Raw genomic sequence first — 26829 nt, forward strand, 5'->3', positions numbered from 1 at the left:
ACTTCTCCTCTCCCTTCCCTGCTTACACTTGTGTGTTCTCTCTCTCAACTAAATGAATAAATAAAATCTTAAAAAAATACTTGCAAAAATGTTTACTAACTAAAATCAGAAAAATGGAAATTAAAATGAGATTTTTTTGTGTGTGGATAATTTGCATTTATTTTTAGATTTGACAATGGCTCATGCTGGCAATGGGGTAAACACTCTCATATACTTTTGGTGGGAACATAAATTGGTCTAACCTTTTGTGAGAGCAATATGGCAGACTGCACCAATATCGAAATGCATGAGTCATTTTAATCCCACAAAAAAGGAATCTGGTTTAGACTTAGGTCTTTAAACTGAGAAGAAATTTAAGTTGTAAAAGAAAAAAGGACGAAAAATATAAAATATTTAGAATACTACCTGGCACATTAGAAGCTAAAGTACCATGGCTTGTTTTGTTTTGTTTTTAAGAGAGGGAAGGGGTGAGGAGCAGAGGGAAAGAGAGAATCTTAAGCAGGCTCCACGCCCAGAGTGGAGCCCAACACAGGGCTCAATCTCACGACCCTGAGATCATGACCTGAGCAGAAATCAAGAGTCAGATGCTTAACGAACTGAGCCACCCAAGCGACCCCCCCCTTTTAATCATTTATTTACATAGGTGAAATTAAAAGTATTTTAACAACTGGTGCACTATGGACACTAGCGGATCAGAATGGATGCCAGCTCTAAACAATGAGCACAGCCCTACAGGCTCAGTATTCACCCTGCTTTCCTATTTATGTCCCAAGTGAGTTTGAGACACACTGGGAGGGCAGAGTCAAAGTATTTCTATCTCCAAAACCTAGTAGTGCACCTGGAATAGGATATACTTTCAGTATTGTGTGCTGAAAAAACGAATTCCGAGAGTCCATTTTCCCCAAGTCATGATTTAATTAACAACAATTTAGTTCTTATTCCTTGCAAGTGAGCTTTCCATGGTAGAGCTTACTCAGGAAGCACTTTCCTTAATTTTTATGGATTCTAAAATATAAAACAATTCTGCCTTCTTCTGGGGGTCAGTGGCTCCCAACAAGAACATTAGGGGCATTGATGGGCCTATGCTCTGCCTAGGCTGCCTGGTAGACATCACACAGAACCATTCCTTCTATGCAAATCTCATTTTGGGAACATCGATTTATGGATCTGAGCACAAGCATTACCAGGTTAGAATGATCAAAATGGCAGTGAGGATGGCCCTTACAGAATGTCGACTGAGCCCAGAGAGTGTCATGGGTGTTGCATGGGAGAAATGTATTCTATTCCTCCCCAGAGGACAAGAGATATCTAAATTGCTCTCATTGATTTTCTTACAGGATTCCATTTGTCTAGCTGCTCCTAAATTCAGGTGAACTAATGAGAACTTCACCAGACTCTTGACTGTCACAGCTTTGAAAGACACATGGAAATCACTGGCTTTCTTTCGTGCATCATCTTTGGCCCAAAGGCCATACCTGTGGTCCAGTAACTAGCAACCCAGGCATTCAATGTATCATGGGATTTCTCTGCATTTTCTACTGTGCTATATTATGCAAACCAGTAGGTTATTTCCATCCCTGTTAGTGAAAATAGAACTTTGTTGACATAGCAGCACTTTAGTATGGTATGGAAGGTGGATTTCTTAGCTATACATGAGAAAATCTGGAAGAGTATTTCTGTATATTGTTAAAGAGATTTCAAAGCTGATACCAGAACTTACTACACGGAACGTTGAGTTCTGAGAAGAAGGAATATCAACACAGAATAACAAATTCATTAGTGTATAATAGTTACACAGTACTACTTTATACAGAACATTGTGCTAGGCATTGGGGCTGCAAAGATGAGTCAGACATGCATCCTGTTGGTGAGGTGTTTTTAATAAAGAAGTGACAGGCTGATAGGAAGGTGCACAGTCCACACTGTGTAGAGGTTAAAAGCTCAAGCTTGGGGGTGGGGTAGAACAAGTTCCATTTTTGACACATGTTGGCTGACAGTCCTGAGATAACCCTTAACCTCTCTAAGCCTTAGTTTCTTTGGTAATGAGGATACCAATACCTATCTGAGGCACTCATTAATACAATTCATCCAGTATGCTACCTCTGCATCTTTCAAGCACATGGGGTGGTTACAGGCTCTCCTCTTGGTAGCTATGGCTACGTGACTAATTCTGGCCAGTAAGACAAAAAAAGAAATAACAGATTTCACTTCAGGCCTGTCGAAATTTACAATGTTCCCAATGGTAACTGCTTTGCCACCTGACAGCCACGAGCACACACTCTTTGCTGATGCACAAATAAACACAAAACATTAAAAATCTCTGTTGTGTTAAGCCGCTGAGAGTTGGGGGTTCTTGGTGTTGTTGGTGCTGCAGCAAAACCTAGCCTATCCTGGGTAGTAAAATACCTCACCAGGTTGCTGTAAGGATTAAATACTTGTTTGTTAAGTGCTTGGCTAGTAAGTGTTCAGTGGCCAGTGATGCCATTAACTATATTAAGTGATGTTAGTACAACATATAAAGTGATGGGTCATAAAGAGATACAAATAAAAGTATCACAGAATTCAAGGAAGGGAGCAGTTACTTTGTGAGGAAATTAGGAAGCTGTAGGATGGGAAGAACTTTCAAGTGTGGAGCCTGGAAGCAAGAATCTAAGGGGAAGGAATTTATATAAGTAAAGACAGAGCAGCAGTAACATGAGATGTATGAGAAACTCAATCGGGTTGAAAACCAGACTATTTAAAAAGTACGAATAGGGCACCTGGGTGGCTCAGTCGTTAAGTGTCTGCCTTTGGCTCAGGTCATGATCCCAGGGTCCTGGGATCGAGCCCCGCATCGGGCTCCCTGATCTGTGGGGAGCCTGCTTCTCCCTCTCTCTCTCTTTCTCAAATAAATAAACTCTTAAAAAAAATAAAAAATAAAAAGTAAGAACAGGAACTAAAGCTGGAAAGGATGGCTCCAAGTCAGCATTTTGAAATAACCTAGATGGACTGAGTAGCCGAGAGGTATGAACAATGAGGAAAATAATCACAGAGCTGAGCTAGATTTCCCTCACTCCTTGTGATGATGGGCTTCTCGTCATCAAGTTATTTCCTTCCACAGTGTCTCATTTTCCTATGTCTCCTACACAGAAAGTCCTCACAGTGGTGACAATATGGTTTTGGGACGTGGTGTGGATCAGGCCAGTTGAGCAGACACCAGCCCCTCCCGACTGTAACCCTAGCCAACTGGCCCAGTGCTTCATTGGGCGGGGGGGGGGGGGGGGGGGGGGGGGGGGGGGGGGGAGGGGTGGTGGGGGGGGGTGGTGGGGGTGGTGGTGGGCGTGGTGACTGTGCTATTGGGATTGGTTCCGACCAACTATGAGAAACTGCATTTCCCTGATTCCCCCTATTTAGGTTATGGAAACACTGTTTAAAAGAAAAAAGAAGAAAAGGAAAAGGAAAAAAAGAGCTATTACACAGAACAAGCAGTAACCATATTCTAGCTATTGTTTAAAAACATAATTGCTTTGTTTTGGCAAGCTAATATGCTATGCTAGCAGTTTTACCTGATGGAAGGAAAGAAAAGAACGCAGTGAAGTACATTACTGCTCCCCTCATGAGCACCAGCACTACCTTCCTATGAAAAAGGCTGGCCTGTTTTCAGGGCCACAAAACCAAGCTTGGAATCACTGTGGAGAAAGGTAAAACCCTTAAAGCTAGCCTCGATTCAATTCGTTTCCCTTGGGGTGCTCAGACATTTGGCTTAGAGTGAGATGGGGGTTTCTGAGGCCGACTTAGGCAAAACCGTCTTCCCAGAGCTGAGGGTTGGGTAGAGCACCCTTGCGAGGTGGGGTGAGGGCAGGGGCCAGCTTTACCCTGGAAAGAACACTTGCGCCGGAAGTCAGAGAACCTGGCTTTGCTTTGGGCCCTGTGACCAGCCTCTCTGAGTTAAAGGTTTCTTTTAGTAAAATAAAGGGGCATTAATGGTACCCGCTCTACCTCTGTTAGAGGCTGCTGTGGGATATAAATTAGACATTATACGTAAAAGAGCTTTATATGTAAACAGCAGAGTGCTTTTCAAAGTTAAAGTTTTGTAACAAACAGCCACTTAATTTCACCTAGTTGTCCACAGCATTAGGTTTAAATAGCCTTAAAGAAAACCCAACAAAAGTATTATTTTTTATTTTTTCCAACAAAACTTTAAATCCTAAGGAACTGTATCAGATCCTCTGGCAACTAAAGTCTATTTCTTTTTTAGCTACAATGGAAGAAATGGATCCTTTGGGAATGCAAGTTACAAGGGACTTGCAGAAAACCTCATTCTATAGGTCTCTCATTCCTTTAGGTTCTGGTAGAGGACAACTCTCTGCTTCAAACTTGACCCTGGTCTAATTATATCGTTTGGCTGGGGCAGCAAATCTGGTTGGCATTCATTCCGTGTGTCTAGTTGATTAATCTAACTGGGGATCAGGACATTCGAAGTCAGAATGCCATATTTAACAAGGTTATTACAGTTCAAGACTTCTTTCCTAAGGCGGCATCTGCTCTGTTGAAAATACAACAGAAAATAACTCATCAGACATCATTTATCAGCACTGCCATTTCCTTTCATGTTTCCTTCCTTTAATCCCTTAGATTAAGTGATAACTAATTGTTGGCAGTGTACACATGTAAACCCAAAGGAATCAAAGAAAAAATTACTAGAAAACACCATCAACAAACTTTGAATTTAAATTTTATGTAATTCTGACTAAGGTACAAAGTGAACTGCTTTTTTAAAAAGTCCACAACCTAGCTTCTTTGGTGCTTAAAACATTTTTTTCCCCATTATTTGAAATGAAGGTATAATACACAGTAAATTGCATAGATCTTAAGAAAGCTGGATGGTTTACTGAGTAGCTATATATTTACGTACAAATATCCAGATGGATATACACTGTTTCCATCACCCCCAGACAGTTCTCTCCTCCCCTTACCAGTCAATACCTACTCCTTGCCATGAAACCACCATTATGACTTCGGTCACCACAGGTTAGCTTTGCCTGTGACTGAATTTCATATAAATGGAATCATAAAGTATGTATTAATTTTTGCCTGGCTTCTTTTGCTCACCACGATGTTTTCAGATTTAACTGTGCTTTGATATACATCAATAGCTTGTTTCTTTTTATGGCGGAGTAATATTCCATTGCATGTATGTACCAAACTGATCCATAGATTTTCCTGTTGTTAGACATTTGGGTTGTTTTCATTTTTTTTGCCCATTATGAATAAACATGCTATGACCATTCTTGTACAAGTCTTTCTGTGAACGTATGCATTCATTTTCTCGGAGACAGATCCAAGAGTGGAATTGCCTAGGTTAGAGGGTAGTATGCGTTTAACTTCAGTAGAAACTGTCAAACAAATTTCCAAAGCAACTGTGCCATTTTGAACTCCCACCACACTATATAACTTTTAATTTGGCAGAGTATGTAAAATTATTTTCCTGAAAGTTCCTGAAACTAAAAAAATGAGTTTTTTAAATAATAGTTTTCATACACAGTGACTATTGAGTAAGATGCTTTATACCAACATAAATTTTAGGTAAATTTGAAAAATACAGTTCATTAATTGGTCAGTTATTTCTTGACAGGGAAGCATTAGAGAGATAAACTAAAGGATAAAAATGTATAAATTTTATAAAGTACTTTTTTCTGTTACTCAAAAGGCATTATAAAAACAAAATAAAAATACTTAAATGAGAAAAAAAATGAGAAATACTACTTACTAAAAATATAAAAATATTAAAAATAGTTACTATCATATTTTACCAATTCTAGGCCATACCATTTCTTCCCCCCCCACCCAATTCTAACATCTCTGAAATTAGGAAGCATCTTATAGACAATGACAATTTATATCATCATGTAGATATGATTTACGACTTAGTCAATAGTAGTGGACTAAGTACAAAGTACCATCAAAGACATGGGAACCCAAACTAAGCACTCTCTTTATATTTGGCTATCAGATGAGAAAGATCCTTAAACCATGCTACCTCATGGTTCCAAAACATAAGCACACTCTCATCCCGCTAGTGGGGAGTAAATCATTACCACCTTTTCGGAAAGCAGTCAGGTAAAACTTATCACTTCTGACCGAGTAAATTCACTGTTAGGAATGTATCTTAAGGGATAAATACAGAAAAAATATAAACCGTTAAGGTCATGATTTTGTAATGATGAAAACTAGAAGCAATTTATTTGCTGGACAGTAGGGGACAGTTAAATAAGCTCTAATAATGGACTATATTATGCAACCACTAAAGTATTTTAAAATAATAATAATAATAGTGTCTTTTTTATTTTATTTATTTATTTATTTATTTATTTTTTAAAGATTTTATTTATTTATTTGAGAGAGACTGAGAGATAGAGAGCACGAGAGGGAAGAGGGTCAGAGGGAGAAGCAGACTCCCCGCTGAGCAGGGAGCCTGATGTGGGACTCGATCCCGGGACTCCAGGATCATGACCTGAGCCGAAGGCAGTCGCTTAACCAACTGAGCCACCCAGGCGCCCATGTCTTTTTTATTTTAAAGATTTATTTATTTGAGAGAGAGAGAGAGAGAGAACATGAGCGGGAGGGAGAGGGAGAGAGAACCTGAAGCAGACTGTGCACTGAGCGTGGAGCCCCACATGGGGACTCGATCTCATGACTCTGATATCACGACCTGAACCAAAACCAAGAGCGAAACACTTAACTGACTGTGCCACCCAGGTGTCCCTTAAAATAATTTCTAAAGTTACAGGAAAATGCTTACTTTGTAATGTCAAATAAGAAAGTAGAATAAAAATTGTATGAATGGGCTGACTCTACAATGTTTAGCAATATACATGTGATGCTTATGTCTATGCATTAGAGAAAATTAATCTACCAATATTAATAATGATTATTTCTGGGTGGTGAGATTAGATTTGTTTCCTTCTTTATACTTCTATTTTCAAAATATCCCACAATTAGCAATAAAACCTTGAAGTTATTTTTAAAATCACATCTATAAAGAAACAGCTGTGAAAATGATGACCAATAATCTAGTTTGCATAACATGGGCATGAAAGGATAAGTCAAACCTCATGAAAATCAGCCAACACTCATCGCTCTTTTAAAAAATAAGGAACTTGGAAAAAAATCTGCTCCTAATCAAGCATATGTAACAGGCATGGCAGGGTAAAGTCAGGATAGACCATTTCTGCCTGGCTAGGCAGCACCCATTTGTTTTCCACTTCATGAGTTCTAGGACTCATAGTCAGAATCCTGATCACATCACAGAGCTTTATTTTATTTATTTATTTATTTGTTTGTTTTTTTACTCATAAACAGTTTGGAATTTTCAGTCCACACAGACATTCAGTTCATTTGACTCATCTTACAATCAGATTGGTCCCTGGGGTTAAAACTCTTAAGGGGCTAGTATCTATTTTTAGTACTTTCAGTAAAACTTGATTGATTTTTAAAGTTTTCAGATATTAAAATGATGTTCATTTTTATATGAGATTATAACTCGTTTTTATGTTATATGGTTTATTATGATCATGTGATGTCTGAATGAGAGACCGTTTGCCCCCCTAAAAAGGGAAGTTCACAGACGAATATTAGGATTGAACTGTGATACTGCCTTGTGTTGTCATGAAAGGATCCAAGACCTGAATCTCCCGTCAGTTTCAGGAGAAGCAGGGGAGGCTATGAACTGCCCAGATGGGTTTGTTTGGAAGCTTCCAACAAAAATAAGGAAATTCTCTGAGACATAGTGGACAGTTTTCCAGGGAGGCCCATGGGATGCAAGCCACTGTTAGCGGCTGACACCTCCATTAGCTCAGTACATCTTATTAATTTGCTTTTAAGGAGTCTGGGACTTGCCAGGCAAGTCAGTCTGGAAGTCATAGGATACAAGCTTGTTCAGAAATCTTTACAAATGGATCCCTCTACTGTTTGCCATGTACTTTATACTAGATGTCTCCCAGAGCTGCTTCTCTTGTAGAGGAAAATGTCACCTGTCCTAGAGCACAGGAGTTAAAGGACTGTAATATTTGAGGAGTCAATAATTAGGTCCATGTTAAACATATCTACCAGTTACATTAACTGAGAAAGGAAAGCAGCTGGCTGTCTAATTGGTTAGATGGACAGGGATGGTGCATGAACACCTTGTCAACTGTAGACATCTGTAACAGGCCTTTCAAAGAATTCATCAAAACTCGTAGGACAAATTTCAGCATTGACTTTGTAACAGCTCTCAAAAACATTCCTTTTCCAAATCTCCAGGCCTAACCCTTTTAGGTTCTGTCTGACTCAGATATTGAAATGTCACCAGAAATTCCTTTGTAAGTTAGGGTACCTATTGCCCCAATCTGCACATTTAAGCTTCATTTGTCCTTCACTATAAATTTGTTCTATACTCTAACAGTAACCATGTCTTCTTTTTTGATTTGTAATTTGGCATATTATTGTGTTTAAATCTCCATTTCAACTCTTTCAAACCAAATGCTGTTGTGCTCTGATCTTTGTAAAAGTGTAGATTTATGTTAAAAAAAAAAAAAGGACAGTATAATATATTCTATGTTCCCTACTACTAAAGAGAGCTCTTAAACTGATACAATTGAAATTCAGTCTCATTCCTAAAATGGAGAGAAGAGAGAGAGGCTGGGCAGCGTGGCCCTTACCAACAATTATCTATCCAAGATGGAACTTTGCCTAAATGACCAAGTTATGGGCATGTTCTGGGACCAGTAACTCAGAAGAAAGTCTTAAAAAGATAAGCCAAAGCGGGTCCTCAAAGTTTGGGGTTTTTTTTGGTTGTTGTTTTTGGTTTTTGAGTGATAAAATCTGTTTCAGTGCTTGAAATCTGTTTCTTCTGTTACAGTTTTTGAATGTTACTGTTTTTGAATAACTACGCTACTTGCTGGATTTTTTTTCTATTGTTTAGGATCAGAATGGAAAGATATGGGCATGTTTTATTTTGTTTTTTTTAAAGATTTTATTTATTTATTTGACCTAGAGAGAGACACAGCAAGAGAGGGAAACACAAGCAGGGGGAGTGGGAGAGGGAGAAGCAGGCTTCCCACAAAGCAGGGAGCCCGATGTGGGGCTTGATCCCAGGGCCCTGGGACCATGACCTGAGCCCAAGGCAGACGCCCAACGACTGAGCCACCCAGGCGCTCTGGGCATGTTTTAGATATAAACAAATACAGATGCATCCATCAGTCACCAGCTGATATGGGCAGCCATTTTCAACTCCTCCAAATGCTGTCTCATGCTGTGTTTACTTCCCAAATCTCTCCTGACTAGATCCACCTCTCTACATTCCCAGTGCCAACACTGCAGTTCAGGCCTTCAGCATTTCTTATCTTGACTTTGCAACAGTGTCCTAACTGGCCCCCAGACTCCTGTCAGATCCTTCTGAGCTATATTCCGCATGGTGCCGGCGGCATGCTATGTATACAGCAAATGCCAAACCCCGCAGCAGGCCCCCCAGCTCCTGGCTATAACCCAGGTGGGCATTTCAGGTCCTATATGATCTGGGCCTGCCCACCTCTATACCATTATCCCTGGCTTGTGCACTACACTCTGTCGATTCCAGGTTACCGTTAGTTATTGTTGCTTGAGATAGTCCCACCTCTGACTAATTGGAAAACTCCTTCGGTACAGCTTTATGGAAAACATTTAGGCAATCTGAATTCATAACCTCAGAAACAAGAAAATAATCTGAAATGTGACCTCAGGTCTACATACATAGCTATTTATCACAGCATTATTTACAACAGCAAAAAATCTGTATGTGCAGGGAGCAGGTTAAATGTCCAAAAATAAATAAAGCATGGCATATGAGATATATGAATTGAAAATGATGTCGACCATGTTTTAAAAATATGGAAAATGCTTATCCTAGAAACGACTTAAAGTGACTTAGGAGATGCAGATATCCAAAAAGGTGCCATAGACAGGTCTGAGAGGAGAATGCCTTCCATGACCCCTTCATCAGGGTTCACCTCTTCTCTGGCAGCCCAGTGTGTTAGATCGATCAGGCTTTGCTAGGATAACAAATTAAACCCCAAATCTCTGTGACTTGCCCAATAAACGTTTATTCCTCACACAAATTTGTATGTAGTTTAGCTGACTCCGGAGCAGCTGTCTTCCATGTGGTGACTCAGGGACCCAGGCTGTTTCCCGCCCATGGTTCCATCCACTCAGCATGGGTCTCTGGCTGCTGGGGCAGAGGAAGCGTGAGCTGGAGGGGCTTTCCTCTGCCTTCGAGTGTACTCTGAGGGCTGCAATCAGTGCTATGGCCCTCCTGTGAGCAAGAGGCTGAGTAACATGGGGGTTCATATCGCTATCTGGAGTACAGTTACTGTCTCTGCCACAGGGAAGGTAAAGATGCCTACCACTGAAAAGTCCCCTAAAACTGGACTGCCCTTTCCCATTGTTACATAATTATGGTACCTCTTAGTATGTTTGGATTATTTTTTTTTTAAATAAAGGGATAAGCGCTGTTAATTTTAAAAAGTATCATAAAAGCAAAAGAAGAAATTAAAACAAGAATGGAGACATAGAGAGGGATAGATTGGTTGGGTGATGGACACTGGGGAGGGTATGTGCTATGGTGAGCGCTGTGAATTGTGTAAGACTGATGAATCACAGAACTGTACCCCTGAAACAAATAATACATTATATGTTAATAAAAAAAAAAAGAATGGAGACATAAAACAGGGCTGAAGCTAAAAAAATCCCTTTTGGCTAGGGGCGGGCGACAGATTTGGCTCTCGACTTTCCATCAACAAACATAGAAAAAAATCTGGACGGTATCATAATTCAGTACTCACAGTATAAAAACATTCCCTTGCTGGGAAGAAATGTGGTTATGCTGTACATGAACTGCTCTGGCAAGCCCCCATGAAGAAGTCACAGCATAAAATCCTAATAAGAGACACAATGGCAAGTTTCTGAAGATTGCTTCTTACAGCAATCCCTGATAAAAGTGATGGCAATGGCACCAGCTAACTCAACTCTCCTGGAAGGGGCTAATATGCACTAGGGCATGATTTCCAGTTGTCTGTGAACCTACCTTCTTACAGAGGTACCTTGTAGAGAAAGAGAAGGACTGAATTCTATTTCAATTATCTTCCCAAAGAAAAGGTTTTTAAAAGTCACACTTGATATACTTAATGAGTTTAAAGTTGTACTTGCTGAAAAAGTACCTGGAGTCCAGCTCATCTAGCTGGATAATTAAAAATAGGCTTATCAGAATGAATAATTAAGGGGCAGGAGTTGAAGCAGGAAGATTAGCGAGAAAGCTGCTGCAGAAAGCCAGCGAGAATTGATGGTGGTACTGATGTTAGCGGTGGTAATAGGAGCAGGGAGAGTTCTTCTAATCATAAGAGTAACATCATATTAGTATTGCAGTAATAGCAACAAGAATAATAATACCAGAAATATGTAGAATTATCATTCTTTGTTAGGTTTTGAATTGCTTATGTAAAAACCAATTTTCAGTTAGCCAGCTTAAATTAGATGCTTAAATCAAAATCTAAGTTTCTTCACTGACATTTTCTTTTTAATAAAAGTCAAGGCTAAATTAAAAACACAACACATACACACAAAACCTCCAGACTAGGGGAATGGGGAGTTAGTGTTTAATGCTCACTGAGTTTTACTTTGAGAAAATGAAGTTCTGGAGAGGGACAGTGGTGGTGGTTGTAGAACAATGTGAATGTACTTCATGCCACTGAACTGTAAACTTAAAAATGGTTAAAAGGTCAATTTTATGTTATGTATATCTTACCAAAGCTGGTGGCATCATGATTCCAGACTTCCACCTCTATTACAAAGCTGTAATCATCAAGAGAGCATGGTACTGACATAAAAACAGACATATAGATCAATGGAACAGAATAGAGAACCCAGAAATGGACCCTCAACTCAATGGTCAACTAATCTTCGACAAAGCAGGAAAGAATGTCCAATGGAAAAAAGACAGTCTCTTCAACAAATGGTGTTGGGAAAACTGGACAGCAACATGCAGAAGAATGAAACTGGACCACTTTCTTACACCATACACAAAAATAAATTCAAAATGGATGAAAGACCTTCTTGTGAGGACAGGAAACCATCACAATCCTAGAGAAGAACATAGGCAGCAACCTCTGTGACTTCGGCTGCAGCATCTTCTTGCTGGACGTGTCTCCAAAGGCAAGAGAAACAAAAGCAAAAATGAACTGTTGGGACTTCATCAAGATTAAAAGCTTTTGCACAGCAAAGGAAACAGTCGACAAAACCAAAAATCAACCGACAGAATGGGAGAAGATATTTGCAAATGCCTTATAAAGGGCGAGCATCCAAGACTTATAAAGAACTTATCAAACTCAACACCTAAAGAACAAATAATCCAATCAAGAGATGGGAAGAAGACATGAACAGACATTTCTGCAGAGAAGACATACAAATGGCCAACAGACACATGAAAAAATGCTCAACATTACTCAGCATCCGGGAAATACAAATCAAGACTACAATAAGCTACCACCTCACACCAGTCAGAATGGAATGGCTAAAACTAACAAGTCAGGAAATGACAGATATTGGTGAGGATGTCGAGAAAGGGGAACCCTCCTACACTGTTGGTGGGAATGCAAGCTGGCACAGCCACTCTGGAAAACAGTATGGAGGTTCCTCAAAAAGCTGAAAATAGAGCTACCCTACAACCCAGCAATTGCACTACTGGGTATCTACCCCAAAGATACAGATGTATTGAAATGAAGGAGAACCTGCACCCCAATGTTTACACCAGCAATGTCCATAATAGCCAAACTATGGAAAGAACCCAGATGTCCATCGACAGGTGAATGGATAAAGAAGACACACACACACACACACACACACACACACACAATGGGCTACTACTCAACCATCAAAAAAATGAAATCTTGCCATTTGCAATGACGCGGATGGAACTAGAGGGTAATATGCTAAGCGAAATAAGTCAACTGGAGAAAGACAATTATCGTATGATCTCACTCATATGTGGAATTTAAGAAACAAAACAGAGGATCATAGGGGAAGAGAGAAAAAATAAAACAAGATGAAACCAGAGAAGGAGACAAACCATAAGAGAGTCTTAATCATAGGAAACAAATTGATGGTTGCTGGAGGGGAGGGGGCGGGGGAGAATGGGGTAACTGGGTGATAGACATTAAGGAGGGCACGTGATGTAATGAGCACTGGGTATTGTATAAGACTGATGAATCCCTGACCTCTACCTCTGAAACCAGTAATACATTATATGTTAGTTAATTGAATTTTAAAAAAGAATGTGTAAAAGCCAATTTTTAGTTAGCCAGCCTAAATTAGATGCTTAAATCAAAATCTAAGTTTCTTCATTGACATTTTCTTTTTAATAAAAGTCAAGGCTAAATTAAAAACAACACGCGCACACACACACACACACACACACACACACACACACACACAAAACCTCCAGACTAGGGGAATGGGGAGTTAGTGTTTAATGCTCACAGAGTTTTACTTTGAGAAAATGTAGTTCTGGAGAAGGATATTGGTGGTGGTTGTACAACAATGTGAACGTACCTCACGCCGCTGAATTGTAAACTTAAAAATGGTTAAAAAGGTCAATTTTATGTTATGTATATTTTACCACCCTTCCCCTTCCCCCTCCAGAATCATCTAAGTGAACAGATAACCTTGCTCAGGACAAAACAGACATCCTGTCGTGAAGAATGAGGAACCTGACAAGCCCTGGACCGACAGACCACTCACTGACCTTGACTCAGAGGCTGCTGCTCAGAGTGGCCATGGCCATCGCTCGCCTTCAAACATTGGAAGCTGGCTTGAAGCTCCAACACTAAACAGTACGAGTGCAATGCGTCCCAGCCAGAACTATTTCAGAATAGGTGTTACTAGTTGCTTCTTTATCCAAACACTACCCCCTGCTCTAAAACATAAAATACAAAGACCTCAGTCAAAGTACAGGCAGTTGTCACAATGCCTCCTACAGGGTCCTCCAGGAAACACTGTTTACAAAATGTAGCTCCAGGTGGGAATCTGTCCTATGGGAACTTTGTTTAGGAGCAAGGTAAAAGTGGGGGCACATCTACGGAAGGTAATAACTTGAGTTTTAGAAGATTTTATTTGCAATCCAACTGTAATGACAGGAAGCCAGCAGGGCATACTGCCTCCGGGGCCACTTCCACACACCCAGATGATACTGACATCAGTTGTATATGAAACATTGCTTTTGTCTGTCTTCTCTAGTGGGGTGGGATGCTGAAAGTTGAACAGCACAACAATTACTTAATATTACTTATTAAGTAATAAGCTAAAGGGAGCCAGGACACATTCCTGTTTAACCTCAGTAGAAAATTCTGCCTGGCTTGCGAAAATGTCCTGACTCCTGAGGAGCAGGTTCTACACAAGCACCAACGTCCCAGGGGCTTTGGTTGGTTTATTTAACTTAGACCTTGATCAGCATCTGCCTATGGACTCAGAGGCCAAAGGAAGCTCAAGATGCACCACTAATAATCTAGAACCATTTCTAACATAGTTCTAGAATATGAAGTGAAAAGAGCAGGATAATAAATGATGTTGACAGTAGTATCTCAAACTTACAAAAACAAGTATAGCAAATAAAAACAAGGAAATATACAAAAATATGAGCTGTAGTTATCCGCATGGGGGAGTTAGGTAGATAATTACATATTTATCCATCATACAAATTTTCTATAATGAGGATGCAATTGGCAAAGCAAACCATTGTTAGAATATGAAGATGTCCTTTCTTCTGGGGAGCCTTTCTTGTGCCTGGGATCGCTTCCTCCAGTTTTTAAAAATCCATTTTCTATTGTTGTTGCGCATCTCACTCTGTGTTGTGATTCCTTATTTAAATTCCCATCTCTCCCACACCAGACTGATTGCCTTTAGAGCAGGGATCAGGCCATTTATCTTTTCAACTCTGGTACTTCTTACTATTCCTGGCACAGAGTTGCTACAAAATAAATGTTTGTTGTTGCAAATGAAGCATTTAGTTAGTAAAACCTTTATGACAAGGGTCTGCTTGTTACCAAGATTTAAAATTCTTCCTACATCATAGAAGAGTTCCCAAAGTCAAAGGAAAAGACAGTAGTAGAAACTAATATCCTCCTAAATTAGTGATAATTCTGTAGGGATCAATCCGAGAAAGGAAAGAATTTTACAGGCACCTAGGGTATGGATGCATACATTGCCTATTTTTTTTTTTTTTAAATGGCAAACAAAGACTTTTGCCCTGCCCACGGAGGTCATATTCTTTCTGAGCAGGAGTGTTTGAAACTGGGTAGGTAAATAGATTGACATGAGTAACCACTGAAGAACAGTAGAATCACCATAGGATAAAAGCTCTGGAAAAATCTGAGAGCTCAACTTATTCTCTGGACAAGGAAGACGGTACAATTTCAATTATATGCTTCATTAAAATATCTTCTGTAGCTAAAAATGATAATCACAAGTATAAGCTTGACTCACAAAACCAGCCCTAAAATACACTATAATGTAGATTTCGGCATATATATGCTCTAAGCAAAAACCAAAGTTCTTTGGACAATAACCCAGTGGAGTATTAGGATCAAACCCAAACCACAAAAGTTAGAGCTGTCTGACCCTGAGGTGCTTTGCGTGCTGCTGCAGCTGCGCACGTCCGGCTGGCCCCACGCATGGGGAGCCTCCCCGGCCTGCGCTGGAGAAGGCCCCTAGGGGAGGCAGAGCAAGAGGGAAAGGGTAAGTGTGTTTGCGCATGACTTAACTTTAGTAATCGCCATGATGACAAAGGAAGAGGGGAAATCATTTATTAATTCATCCTAATTTGTGCAACGGTTTCTAAAAGAGGCAAACAAGAGAATGATTCTGAAAAAAATCACGGTACAAGAATATCCCGGAGCGATTTGGAGACACCCGAAGTGGCCACAATGGAGAAGTGATACACCCAGCGGGTGAGGAGTTAGAAGGCCACAGAAAACAGTATAAAAGAAGGAAGACAAAAACGGGATCATTTTTTTTGAAATGGTTTCTACTCCAAGGAGATGCAAAAAATTCTGTGGGTGAGTCAGCCTGGAAATAATGAGAAAGACAGTCTACAAAGTTCATAGGAGCTAGGGCTTAATAATACCCCAGAAGAAATTACGTAGCAAAAAATAAATGCCAGTGCATTTGTTTGATAACATCCATTAGTGCAAACTGTCTGGCAGAAACAAGCAACAGGCATAAAAATATCTTGATTTTAAAGTCAGCATGGAAAAAAAATGGATGAGCTCTTCAAAGAGTAAGTATCGATAGGGCTCATCTAAGATCAAATAACAAATAACTCTAAGTTGTGCTTGGTGATTCTCAATATATTTTGTTATTTAAAGCCAGGTCTACACAATAAGGAAATAAAAGCAGATAGACAGCAAGAAGCTTGAAGCAAAAAGTATCAAGAAATGAGCCGAGAACCAAATAATAATGTAAAAAGGGAAGAGTTTTAGGTCACACTGAACTGGCTTAGGGCAAGGGCTAGTATAAATAAAATTAAAGTTCCTGAAGTTTTTTTTTTTTTTTTTAATATTAAAAAGCTATTTCCTTGGTTAATATTTCCAAAAATTATACTGTAAGAGTTCTGGAATAATACATCATGACAATCTAAACACTGCTAAAGCAATGTAATTTATCATAATTAAGAACTGAAACCAGCCAAATGTTGCACAACAGGGGCATGGTAAATCAAATTGTGGCACATCTATCACTTGGATATTATGCAGCTTCTAGTAATTCAATGCAGTAACATGGAATAGACTCATGACAGAGCCCCAAATGAATAAGTTATTTTATACAGTACGCATTATGGAGCTAAAGTAATGCTATATATAGTTTTAAAAACAGATTTTCTTAATTACGTTTAGATTCTCAGGAAAAAGTTGCAATTCAACTTAAATTTGCTTTGGATATTTTTTATTAGTAGTACCCTCACAGGGCTCTAAACAGTCTCTAGGAAAGCAGGTTCCTTGCTTTTAACTATGAGGGTTAATAAAACCCTTAGTAAAATATTGCAGAGATAACAGACGCTACCCTGAGAGGCTCTCTGTGGCTCACACACTGCCCGCCATTCTTTGCCAGGTTTCTAGAAGTCACCAAGTAAATACCAAGCGTAATGTCTAAAGAAATAATTTATATATTCCCTCAAAGGAAGAAAACCACCAAGTCTTGATGTATCCCAATTTATGATTTTGTCTTAGAGCTAGTCAAGCATCTAGAACCTAAGGAAAGTGAATCCCAGTTGAAGGCTTTGGCTGGGGCCAGCACAGTGCACTTTCCCCAGGGCCCTTTCCTGATGATCCTTTTGCCTAAAAGCATTTCAAGAAAGATCCATCCCCCTTGGGAGTTTCTGCATCTATTCACGTATCTTGTCCTTTTTTGACACTTGTCATTTTGTGTTTATTAAACTAATTCCTCTACAAGCATATTTTATTTCTTATTTTTAAGAAATAGTTCTTAAAGGTGCATTGCTTTATATCTTTGTGTATTTTATCTACTTTATTAAGTACCCTTGGGAATTTTTTAAAAGATTTTATTTACTTATTTTAGGGAGGGAGGGGGAGAGGGAGAGAGAAACCCAAGCAGAAGCCACGCTGAGCGTGGAGCCCGACCCTGAGATCAGACCTGAGCCAAAACCAAGCATTGGGTGCCTAACCAACTGAGCCACCCAGGTGCCCCTTAAGAATTTTTAAAGCTCATCTTTCTGAGTGAAGAACCTTTCTTCAAGGGATAATTTTTTATTTTTAGGATACTTCACAGATGCAACACTAAAAAAAAAGGTTTTCAATTATAGGAAGACAACTTTTATGCAACTTTAAAATATCTGATTTTATTGAAGTATTTAAACTTATTTAATTTTAACTATATTAAAAAACTCAAATACCTTAATGGTAAATTTCAGTTAGGGAGAAAGATTAGGGTTATATGAAAATCACTTGGGAAGTGTTTCCAACTACACATGTTGGCATCCTCCCCTAGATTCTAGAAATTTTGGGGTGACTGTCACATTTCCTTCCTGCTGATAAAAAAATAAACACCACCTCCTCCCCCAGAAAAAAAAAACACAAAGGAAATGGAATTTGCTTTGGGCTTCCCATTCACTCCTGACCCTATTCTGGCTGTTGATCTCTTCATGATTATTCACAACATATAAATTTTTTCTTTTAGAGAGGGAGAAAGAGAGGGGGGTGAGGGGCAGAGGGAGAGGGAGAGAAATAATTTTTTTTTTTAAGATTTTTATTTATTTATTTGACAGAGAGACACAGCGAGAGAGGGAACACAAGCAGAGGGTGTGAGAGAGGGAGAAGTAGGCTTCCAGCTGAGCAGGGAGCCTGATGCAGGGCTCGATCCCAGGACCTGGGATCATGACCCGAGCTGAAGGCAGATGCTTAATGACTGAGCCACCCAGGCACCCCGGGAGAGAAAGAATCTTAAGCAGATTCCACACCCCCAACACGGAGCCCAACTCGGGGCTCAGTCTCACACCGGAGATCATGAACTGAGCCGAAATTAAGAGTCAGACGTTTAACCCACTGAACCACCCAGGAGCCCCAATTCATGATATAATTTTATCAGTTCATTAATTAAGTTAAAACAGCACTTGTGAAGAACTGAATGTGAATATCATAATTTTGTTGTTAAAGAAAACTCATACTTGGAGTCACATCATCAAAATCCCTATCATGAGGTTCTAGTTCATAGCAGTATGCTTCCTTTGGTACAAAAAGACCAGAAAAATATTTATTTCACAAGAAAACATGTTTTCAAGGAGAAAGGTTACACAAAAAGAGCAAGCTTTTTGATTGTTTGCCATCTAAACCCAGAAATGTTTGGGCAGATTGACCTTGCAGGGGTAGGCCAAGAGGCCAAGCAGGTCTGAGCCAGTGAAGCCAGCAGGCACTCTCCACACACACCCCATTCAAAAGCAGGTGGCCCAGTGACTCACCGGCAGGGCAAGATCCGCACAACATCATTGGGCTTGTACCCTTCAATGCAAACTGCACAGTTATCAAAATCGGGTTCTGTCTCCTGCAACAGAGAAAGTACAGGTGAGTTGACTTGGGTGACTTCAACTCTTGTGTAAATCCGCAAACAAGCAAGGAGAGCTTGCCTGGAGCAAGGCTTTCAATCGTCTACGTGCCAGTTTTCTTAATCAATAATTGACTGTATTTGGGCCCATTTTCCATTCCTTCCAATCTCCACTTTTTGTTTCTGGGTTCCACTGCAAGTGTTTTCGTGAGGGAACAATTTTTTAATGTATTGGTACTAATAATGCTATTTATTATGCTTGTGAGAAAGCAATTTTTAAATATACCATTACTAGGAATGCTGTTTATTATAACTAGAGGTGACATCAAAATCTCAAGGATGAGAAAAACCATTTATGGAGAATTGTCGGAATGATACTTAATCTATCAATTCCTTGGGAATCTTATGTATACAACTCTAGAACAATGGTTTAACTTTTTATTCAATCTCTTTCAATACCCCAAAATATATTCCTTATGTGGTAGTCCCTGTTCTTTTATATTCTGTTGAGGGGAAAAAAGTAATGAAAAATATACTTTAAATTTGTAATGCTTTTTAATTTAAAAAAAATTTATTTGACAGAGAGAGAGAGAGAGACAGAGAGAGACAGAGAGAGAGAGGGAACACAAGCAGGGGGAGTGGGAGAGGGAGAAGCAGGCTTCCCGCTGAGCAGGGAGCCCGATGCGGGGCTTGATTCCAGGACCCTGGGATCATGACCTGATCCGAAGGCAGACGCTTAACGACTGAGCCACCCAGGCGCCCCAATTTAGTAATGCTTTTAAATGAATTTCATCTTATTAAGCTCAATAGTATTTTTATATAGTTGAAAAACAGCAGCTCATAGTGAAACAAATCAAGTATCCGGACTAGAAACAACACCTGGTATACGTGTAGACTTGTGAATCCCTTACAATGCCCCAAGGAGCCCCAAGTACATGTACCACAATCCACTGCTCTAATATTTCTTCTGGGGAGAAGAAGACCTTTAGAGGTCTGCAGGCCTTGGACTGCATTGCTTCACTGTTCTTTCTCAAGATATGCTTCTGCTTCTGATATGGTTATAGCAGCATTATTTACAGTAGCCAAGATAGGGAAGCAGCCCAAGTGTCCACTGATAGATGAATGGATAAGGAAGATGTGGCATATATACATATAAAGAAATTTTATATATATATGTGCATATATATATATAAAATGGAATATTACGCAGCCATAAAACAATGAAATCTTGACATTTGCAATAGCATGGATGGATCTACAGAATATAATGCTAAATGAAATAAGCCAGTCAGAGAAAAACAAATACTATATGATTTCACTCATACGTGGAATTTAAGAAACAAATGAACAAAGGAAACAAACAAAAAAAACCAGCCTCTTAAACACAGAGAACTAATTGGTGCTTGCCAGAGAGGAAGCGGCGGGGGGGTGGTGGTGGTGGGGGGGTGGTGGTGGTGGGGGGGTGGGGGGTGGGGGTGGGGAGGTGGGGGGTGGGGTGGGGGGTGGGGTGGGGGTGGTGAAACAGATAAAGGGGATTAGGAATACACTTATCCTGACGAGTACTGAGGAATGTGTGGAATTGTTGAGTCATTATGTTGTACACTTGAAACTAATATAACACTCTATATTAATTATAGCTGAATTAAAAAAAAGATAGGCTTTGCTCTTGGCTTTCAGTCCTCATTCTCCAGCAAAGGAACCTGCTGTAATGACTTTGGGGTTGTAGATGCCAGATTTCAGAGGGACTGAATATACTCTGTGTATTTACTGCAATTATCAGTGGAGGACATCACGCAACATATAACACTTTCCTCCTTGCAAGGATTTATGGAAAAATTTTCTCAAATCGTAATACTAGGAGCAACCATTTTGTTTTCACCTTGTGGACACTGGGATGAGGTAATTAGATACTGTTTGAATATTTCTTCCTCCTTTGCATTGGCTGCTAGAAAGCCCCAACCTAAGTCTGGGATCCATTTTTGTGACACATTTCAGGTAATGTACTTACGTACAAATTTTATCCTAGCTTCATCTATTTTTCCTATACTTACTTTTCAATTTCTTACATTTTCTTTCCAACTACTTTGCTGTCCTACTGTATGCATTTTATAAATTGTTTTAGATTATATTTAATAAAGATGGGTATAATAACAGACACAGGCGAGCTATCTTCATGTATTCCCCTTCTCCCTTCCTTCCCTCTCTTCTGCCCTGGCTGCCAGAAAAGTCAGGAACTTTTTTGAATAGTCCCTCACCAAAAAGAAAAGAGGCTCCTGTTACCTTGTCACCCTTCTTGATGGTTCTGACCTGGAGCTTGCTGATAGCTTTCTTTGCTGCATCTCCCAGTCGGCGCTAAAAAAAAAACCAAAAGCTGCTTGTTAGTAATAAAAATGTGTAATTCTTGACTTTGTTTCTGATGGCATTTAACAAACTGGGGGCAGCTATCTCTGAAATCATGCACAAGTGGCATGAATGTTAAGGACAATGGCTGGAAGAGATGGGGTGGTGGTATCTGTACAAAGTGGAGCTAGTAATTGAGGTCTATTAAAGCGCTGTCATCGAGAGAAGCTCTTCATGCCCAATGTTGAGCAAGTGGCAAATGGCCTGGAAAAACCCTGCCCTACAGTGACTCCAGCACAGGTTACATTTATGCAGACTGGCACACACACACACACACACAGAAGTTTAGTAATTTGCCACTCTAGCCATTTAATTTGTGACAAGGAGATAGCCAGTCTGGAGCAGTTGGAATAAATTTCATGTTCTCTTTTTCACAATCAGGGTTTACTGTTTACTGTTTGCAGATTTCTTTCCATATGGAATTTTAAGGAATTTCCTTTGCTTTTATAGACCTAGCATAGGTTTATATATTTCATCTGTACTATCCTATCCCATCACATTCTTCCATGCCAATTTCACCTCCTCTGTGTATGTTTAAGTGTGGGTGTGCCTATAGGAAAATACATAAAACATACATGTTCAGCTTAGCAAATAATTATAAAGCAAACACCTGTGTAACTACTGTCACTCATGTCAAATAATATATTAGCACTCCTTTAAAAGTTTTTTTTTTGATAGAAAAAGTTGCTATCCTAATGAGCCCTGCAATCATGTGATTATAGGGCAGGCAGGAAGAAGGGGAGCGGGGGAGGGTGGTGAATTAAATTTTAATCTGTCAAGATTTGCTTGTGTGCTTCTGAGTTTCCTACATGTAGCAGCTCCTTCTCAGGTTTGTGTACTACGACCCTGTAATAGACACGTATTTGCAGCAGTGAAACATATTTGAAGGCTATGATAAATGAGACAAACATTTACACGGAATAATCACTTCCTTTCACTAATTTTGTTCCTTTTAGGAACAACACTCAAGCTTCTTTCTTTTCTTTAAAATTGTGAACATATCCTAGTGAACGGTTAACATATTCTGCATACCATGCTAAAACTTTATATGCAATATCACCTTTATTCTTACAACCCCGTGAGAAAAGAAAATACTATTTTATAGAATGAACTGAGACTTACAGAGCTTAAGTAAATCGTCTATCATAATCAGCGAATGGTCAGTCAGAATCTGAATAAAATTAAGTCTGACTTGAAAGCCAGAGCTAAACCACCACTGTAATTATTCACTAAACCGCCCCATCAACAAACTGGCCAGTCATCCAACCAACCAACATCCTCCCGGTCAGCCAGCCAGCAATCAACTGACATTTGGCCAACCAGCCAACCAACCAGTATCTACCAAGCTAGCCAGCCAACCTACCAATCACTGAGCAGCCAAGCAACACCTGGCCAGCCAGCTAACCAGTTAACCAGCCATTCAGCCAGCCAAGCAACTAACCAACCCAAATCTATTAAGTATTTATCATATGGCACTTCCTCGAGCATATTACAGTTAAAGTAAATAAGTAGAAGAGAGGTGTTCTCCTTGTCAATTCATTTTCTTTTTGATATTGTCATTAGTTTCTAAAATGATTACTGGCAATTTTAACAGAAAAGTAAGTTTGGTTCTGACCCAAAAGGAGACCTACATACACTTGAGATTTATGCAGAAGTCCATGAGAAGCTAGCAGACTAAGGTTGCAGGAAAAAACACGGAGAGTCTGTAATGATAAATACCATGGTGGCGGGTGGACATTGAGGGAGAGGGAAAAACACGGAGATGAAACTAAAAAAGGATGGAACTCTCTGTCCTCTCCTCTTCCTCTAATTCCTCCGTGATCATCCTTTGATCTAAACTCAGGCCACTTCTTCAGGGAGCTCTTCCCCCACGTCTCCCAAGAGGGAAGATCCTTCTAGTCCATACCTTATGGCACCTGGTCCCTCTGCTTCATAGCACTGTCATAACATTTACAATTTGATATTTGTTTTGATGATCAATCTCTGTTAAATTTCCTTCATGTAAACTCCCTGAGGGCCAGACTGTGTTTATTTTTGCTTCTCATTGTGTCCCAGCACCTAGAATAAAGCTGCCTTTGATAACTGACAATTAATCATTCCACACGTATTTTGGATCACGTATTTTGTCCCAGGCATAGCTCTGGGTTATGGAAAGAATGGTGGTGAAAGGAGGCGTCTGGCTGGCTCAGTCGGCAGAGCATGCAACTCTTGATCTCAGGGTTGTGAATTTGAGCCCCATGTTGGGGATAAGAGAATACTTAAAAATTTTTTTTAAATCTTTTAAGAAAAAGGGTAGTGGAAAAAACCCACATAAATTCCTGTTCTTTTAGCTTACAATCTAGTGGCAAAGCCATAAATGGTTGGTGAGTGAATAAAATTTTAAACCAAAAGAGTTTTTTTAAAGCATGGAAAACCATCTATGAGATTTAGCCAGTTAACGGGAAAATTAATGGACAAACTATAAGCAATATAGGTGGTGAGGTAAGCAAATCTGTGATCTTGGCCTTGGCAAAACCAGTCAGTCTCAACCAAGAGTTGGGTTTCATTGAAGAAGCCTGGAGCAGGAATTAAAAGGAATAGAGAAAGGGCTACTGGGAGTAAGTTACCAGGAATTAAGTGCAACAAACCTGCAAAACATTACGTTTAGAATAAGAAATCTGGACCCAGATAAACACATGTTGATTGTTTTTCAGTCAAGAGCTCAGGTATTTTTGCAACTGTGTTTATTTTTTTTTATGATTTTATTTATTTATTGGACAGAGAGTGAGTGAGAGGGAGAGGGAGAGAGAGAGAGAGAGAGAGAGAGCACAGGCAGGGGGAGCATCAGGCAGAGGGAGAGGGAGAAGCAGGCTCCCCTTTGAGCAGGGAGCCCGATGCAGGACTCAATCCCAGGCCCCTGGGATCATGACCTGAGCCAAAGGCAGACGCTTAACTGACTGAGCCACCCAGGTGTCCTGCAATTGTGTTTAATTATATAATATCTGTCCCCAACAGAATCACTTCAACTGTTTTTTATTTTCAAAGACAAAGCAGAGCAATTAAGTGGCAAATATTATTTTCAAACAATGGTCACAGAGTATACTCAAAGGAAGATCAACATTTCTAAAGGAGTGAACCAGAAATTATTTTTTCAAAGTTTAATTTTATCTAAAACATTTCTTTAAAAAATTTTTCATAAATTTTTACTGAAATTCAAAACATAATTAAGTATAGTTTTTTTTAAGTGTAAGTCTACTAATGAAGAGAATGGAATTGTTTTTGGTGGGAATAACATTTCCTTTAACTGGGGTTCAGAGTTAGTGTTTCCTATTATCAGAATCACCTGCTGATCTGTAATGAGGTTTTATGTACTGTACTGATTACACTGTTTTCTATTCATTATTCTGTGTGATAGACAATACAAGGGAAAAATAATGAAACATAAGGCATAACCCCTGTTCTCATGGGATTTACAATCTATTTGTAAAATTACCATTGCAGTGGGAGAGCAACCTTGATAAATATAGTATAGCATTACTGCTTTAGGAGAGAGATGAAACAGTTTGCTAAAACTGCCTAAAATAATTTTTAGGACAACTTATATAGTTCTGAAGGAGGATATGGATAAAAAAAGTGAAGCTAGGCACGTCCTTAATTTTATTAGAAAATCGGTAGTGTGGCTTATACTAACTTACACTTTCAATATTCATTTTCTTTTTCATGTGACTATCTCTTAGTATTGTTACTTCATTATATAATAGCTATTTTTTTTTTGACACAACCCAAGAGGAATGTCACTTTTTAAAAAAGTTTTTATTTTAGGCACCGGTGCTCATCACAGCAAGTGCACTCTTTAATTTCTATCACCTACTTCACCCATCCTCTTAACCTCCCCTCTGGTAACCATCTGTTTGTTCTCTCGTTTTTTTCCCTTTGCTCATTTTGTTTCTTAAGTTCCACATACGAGTGAAATCATATGGTATCTGTCTTTATCTGACTGATTTATTTCACTGAGCATAATACTCTCTAGCTCCATCAGTGTCGTTGCAAATGGCAAGATTTCCTTTTTTAGGGCTAAATAAATTTCCATTGCATCTATACACCACATCTTCTTTATCCATTCATCTATCCACGGACACTTGGGCTGCTTCCATATCTTGGCTACTGTATATAATGCTGCTATAAACACAGGGTGCATGTATCTCTTTGAATTAGTGTTTTTGTATTCTTTGGAGAAATATCTAGCAGTGTGATTCCTGGAGCGTAGGGTAGTTCTATTTTTAACTTTTTGGAAACCTCCATACTCCAAACTTCCACAGTGGCTGCACCAAGTTTGCATTCCCACAAACTTTACAAGAGGGTTCCTTTTTTCCCACATTCTCACCAACATCTGTTGTTTTTTGTGTTTTTGATTTTAGCCATTCCAACAGATGTGAGGCAGTATCTCATTGTAGTTTTGATTTGCGTTTCCCTGATGATCAGTGATGATGAGCATTTTTTTCATGTGTCTGGTGGCCATCCGGATGTCTTCTTTAGAGAATGTCTGTTCATGTTTCCTGCCCATTTTTAAGCTGAATTGTTTTTTGGGTGTTGAGTTTTATAAGTTCTTTATATATTTTCGATACTAACCCTTTATCAGATATGTCATTTGCAAGAATCTTCTCCCATTCCATAGGTTGCCTTTTAGTTTCATTGACTGTTTCCTCTGCTGTGCAAAAGCTTTTTATTTTCATGTAGTTCCAATAGTTTATTTTTGCTTTTTGCTTCCCTTGCCTCAGGGGACCTATCTAGAGGAAAGTTGCCAAGGCTGATGTCAGAGAAGTTCCTGCCTGTGCTCTCTTCTAGGATTTTTATGTTTTCAGGTCTCACAGTAGGTCTTTAATTCATCTTTATCTTTGTGGATGGTGTAAGAAAGTGGTCCAGTTTCATTCTTTCGCATGTTGCTGTCCAGTTTTCCCAACACCATTTGTTGAATAGACGGTCTTCTTCTCATTGGATATTCTTTCTTGCCTTGTCAAAAATTAATTGATCATATAATTGTGGGAGTGTACTTCTGGGTTTTCTGTTCTACTCCATTGATCTATGTGTCTATGTTTGTGCCAGTACCATACTGTTTTGATGACCACAGCTTTGTAATATAACTAAAAGCCTGGAATTGTGATGCTTCCAGTTTTGCTTTTCATTTTCAAGGTTGCTTTGGCTATTCAGGGTCTTTCATGGTTTCATACAAATTTAGGGATTATTTGTTTTAGCTCTGTAGAAAATGCTGTTGGCATTTTGAAAGGGATTGCTTTGAATGTGTAGATTGCTTTGGGTAGTATAAACATTTTAACAATATTTGTTCTTCCAATCCAT

General features: G+C 39.3%; 1 protein-coding gene across 3 annotated transcripts in view; it reads right to left on the minus strand.

Annotated features, from left to right (window-relative positions):
* The window catches only part of RNF150 (ring finger protein 150), a 290525-nt gene that overhangs the window by 94053 nt on the left and 169643 nt on the right, over window positions 1-26829 (minus strand). For all 3 annotated transcript variants that reach the window (XM_027599127.1, XM_027599126.2, XM_027599125.2), the window contains exons 3-4: window positions 21376-21447; window positions 19013-19095 (exon numbers count right to left, since the gene is read on the minus strand). In XM_027599127.1, the coding sequence (XP_027454928.1) occupies window positions 19013-19095; window positions 21376-21447 (155 nt within the window). The remainder of the gene's footprint in view (window positions 1-19012; window positions 19096-21375; window positions 21448-26829) is intronic.

This window comes from Zalophus californianus, chromosome 2 (genome assembly GCF_009762305.2).
Source record: "Zalophus californianus isolate mZalCal1 chromosome 2, mZalCal1.pri.v2, whole genome shotgun sequence".
NCBI classification, from domain to species: Eukaryota; Metazoa; Chordata; class Mammalia; order Carnivora; family Otariidae; genus Zalophus; species Zalophus californianus.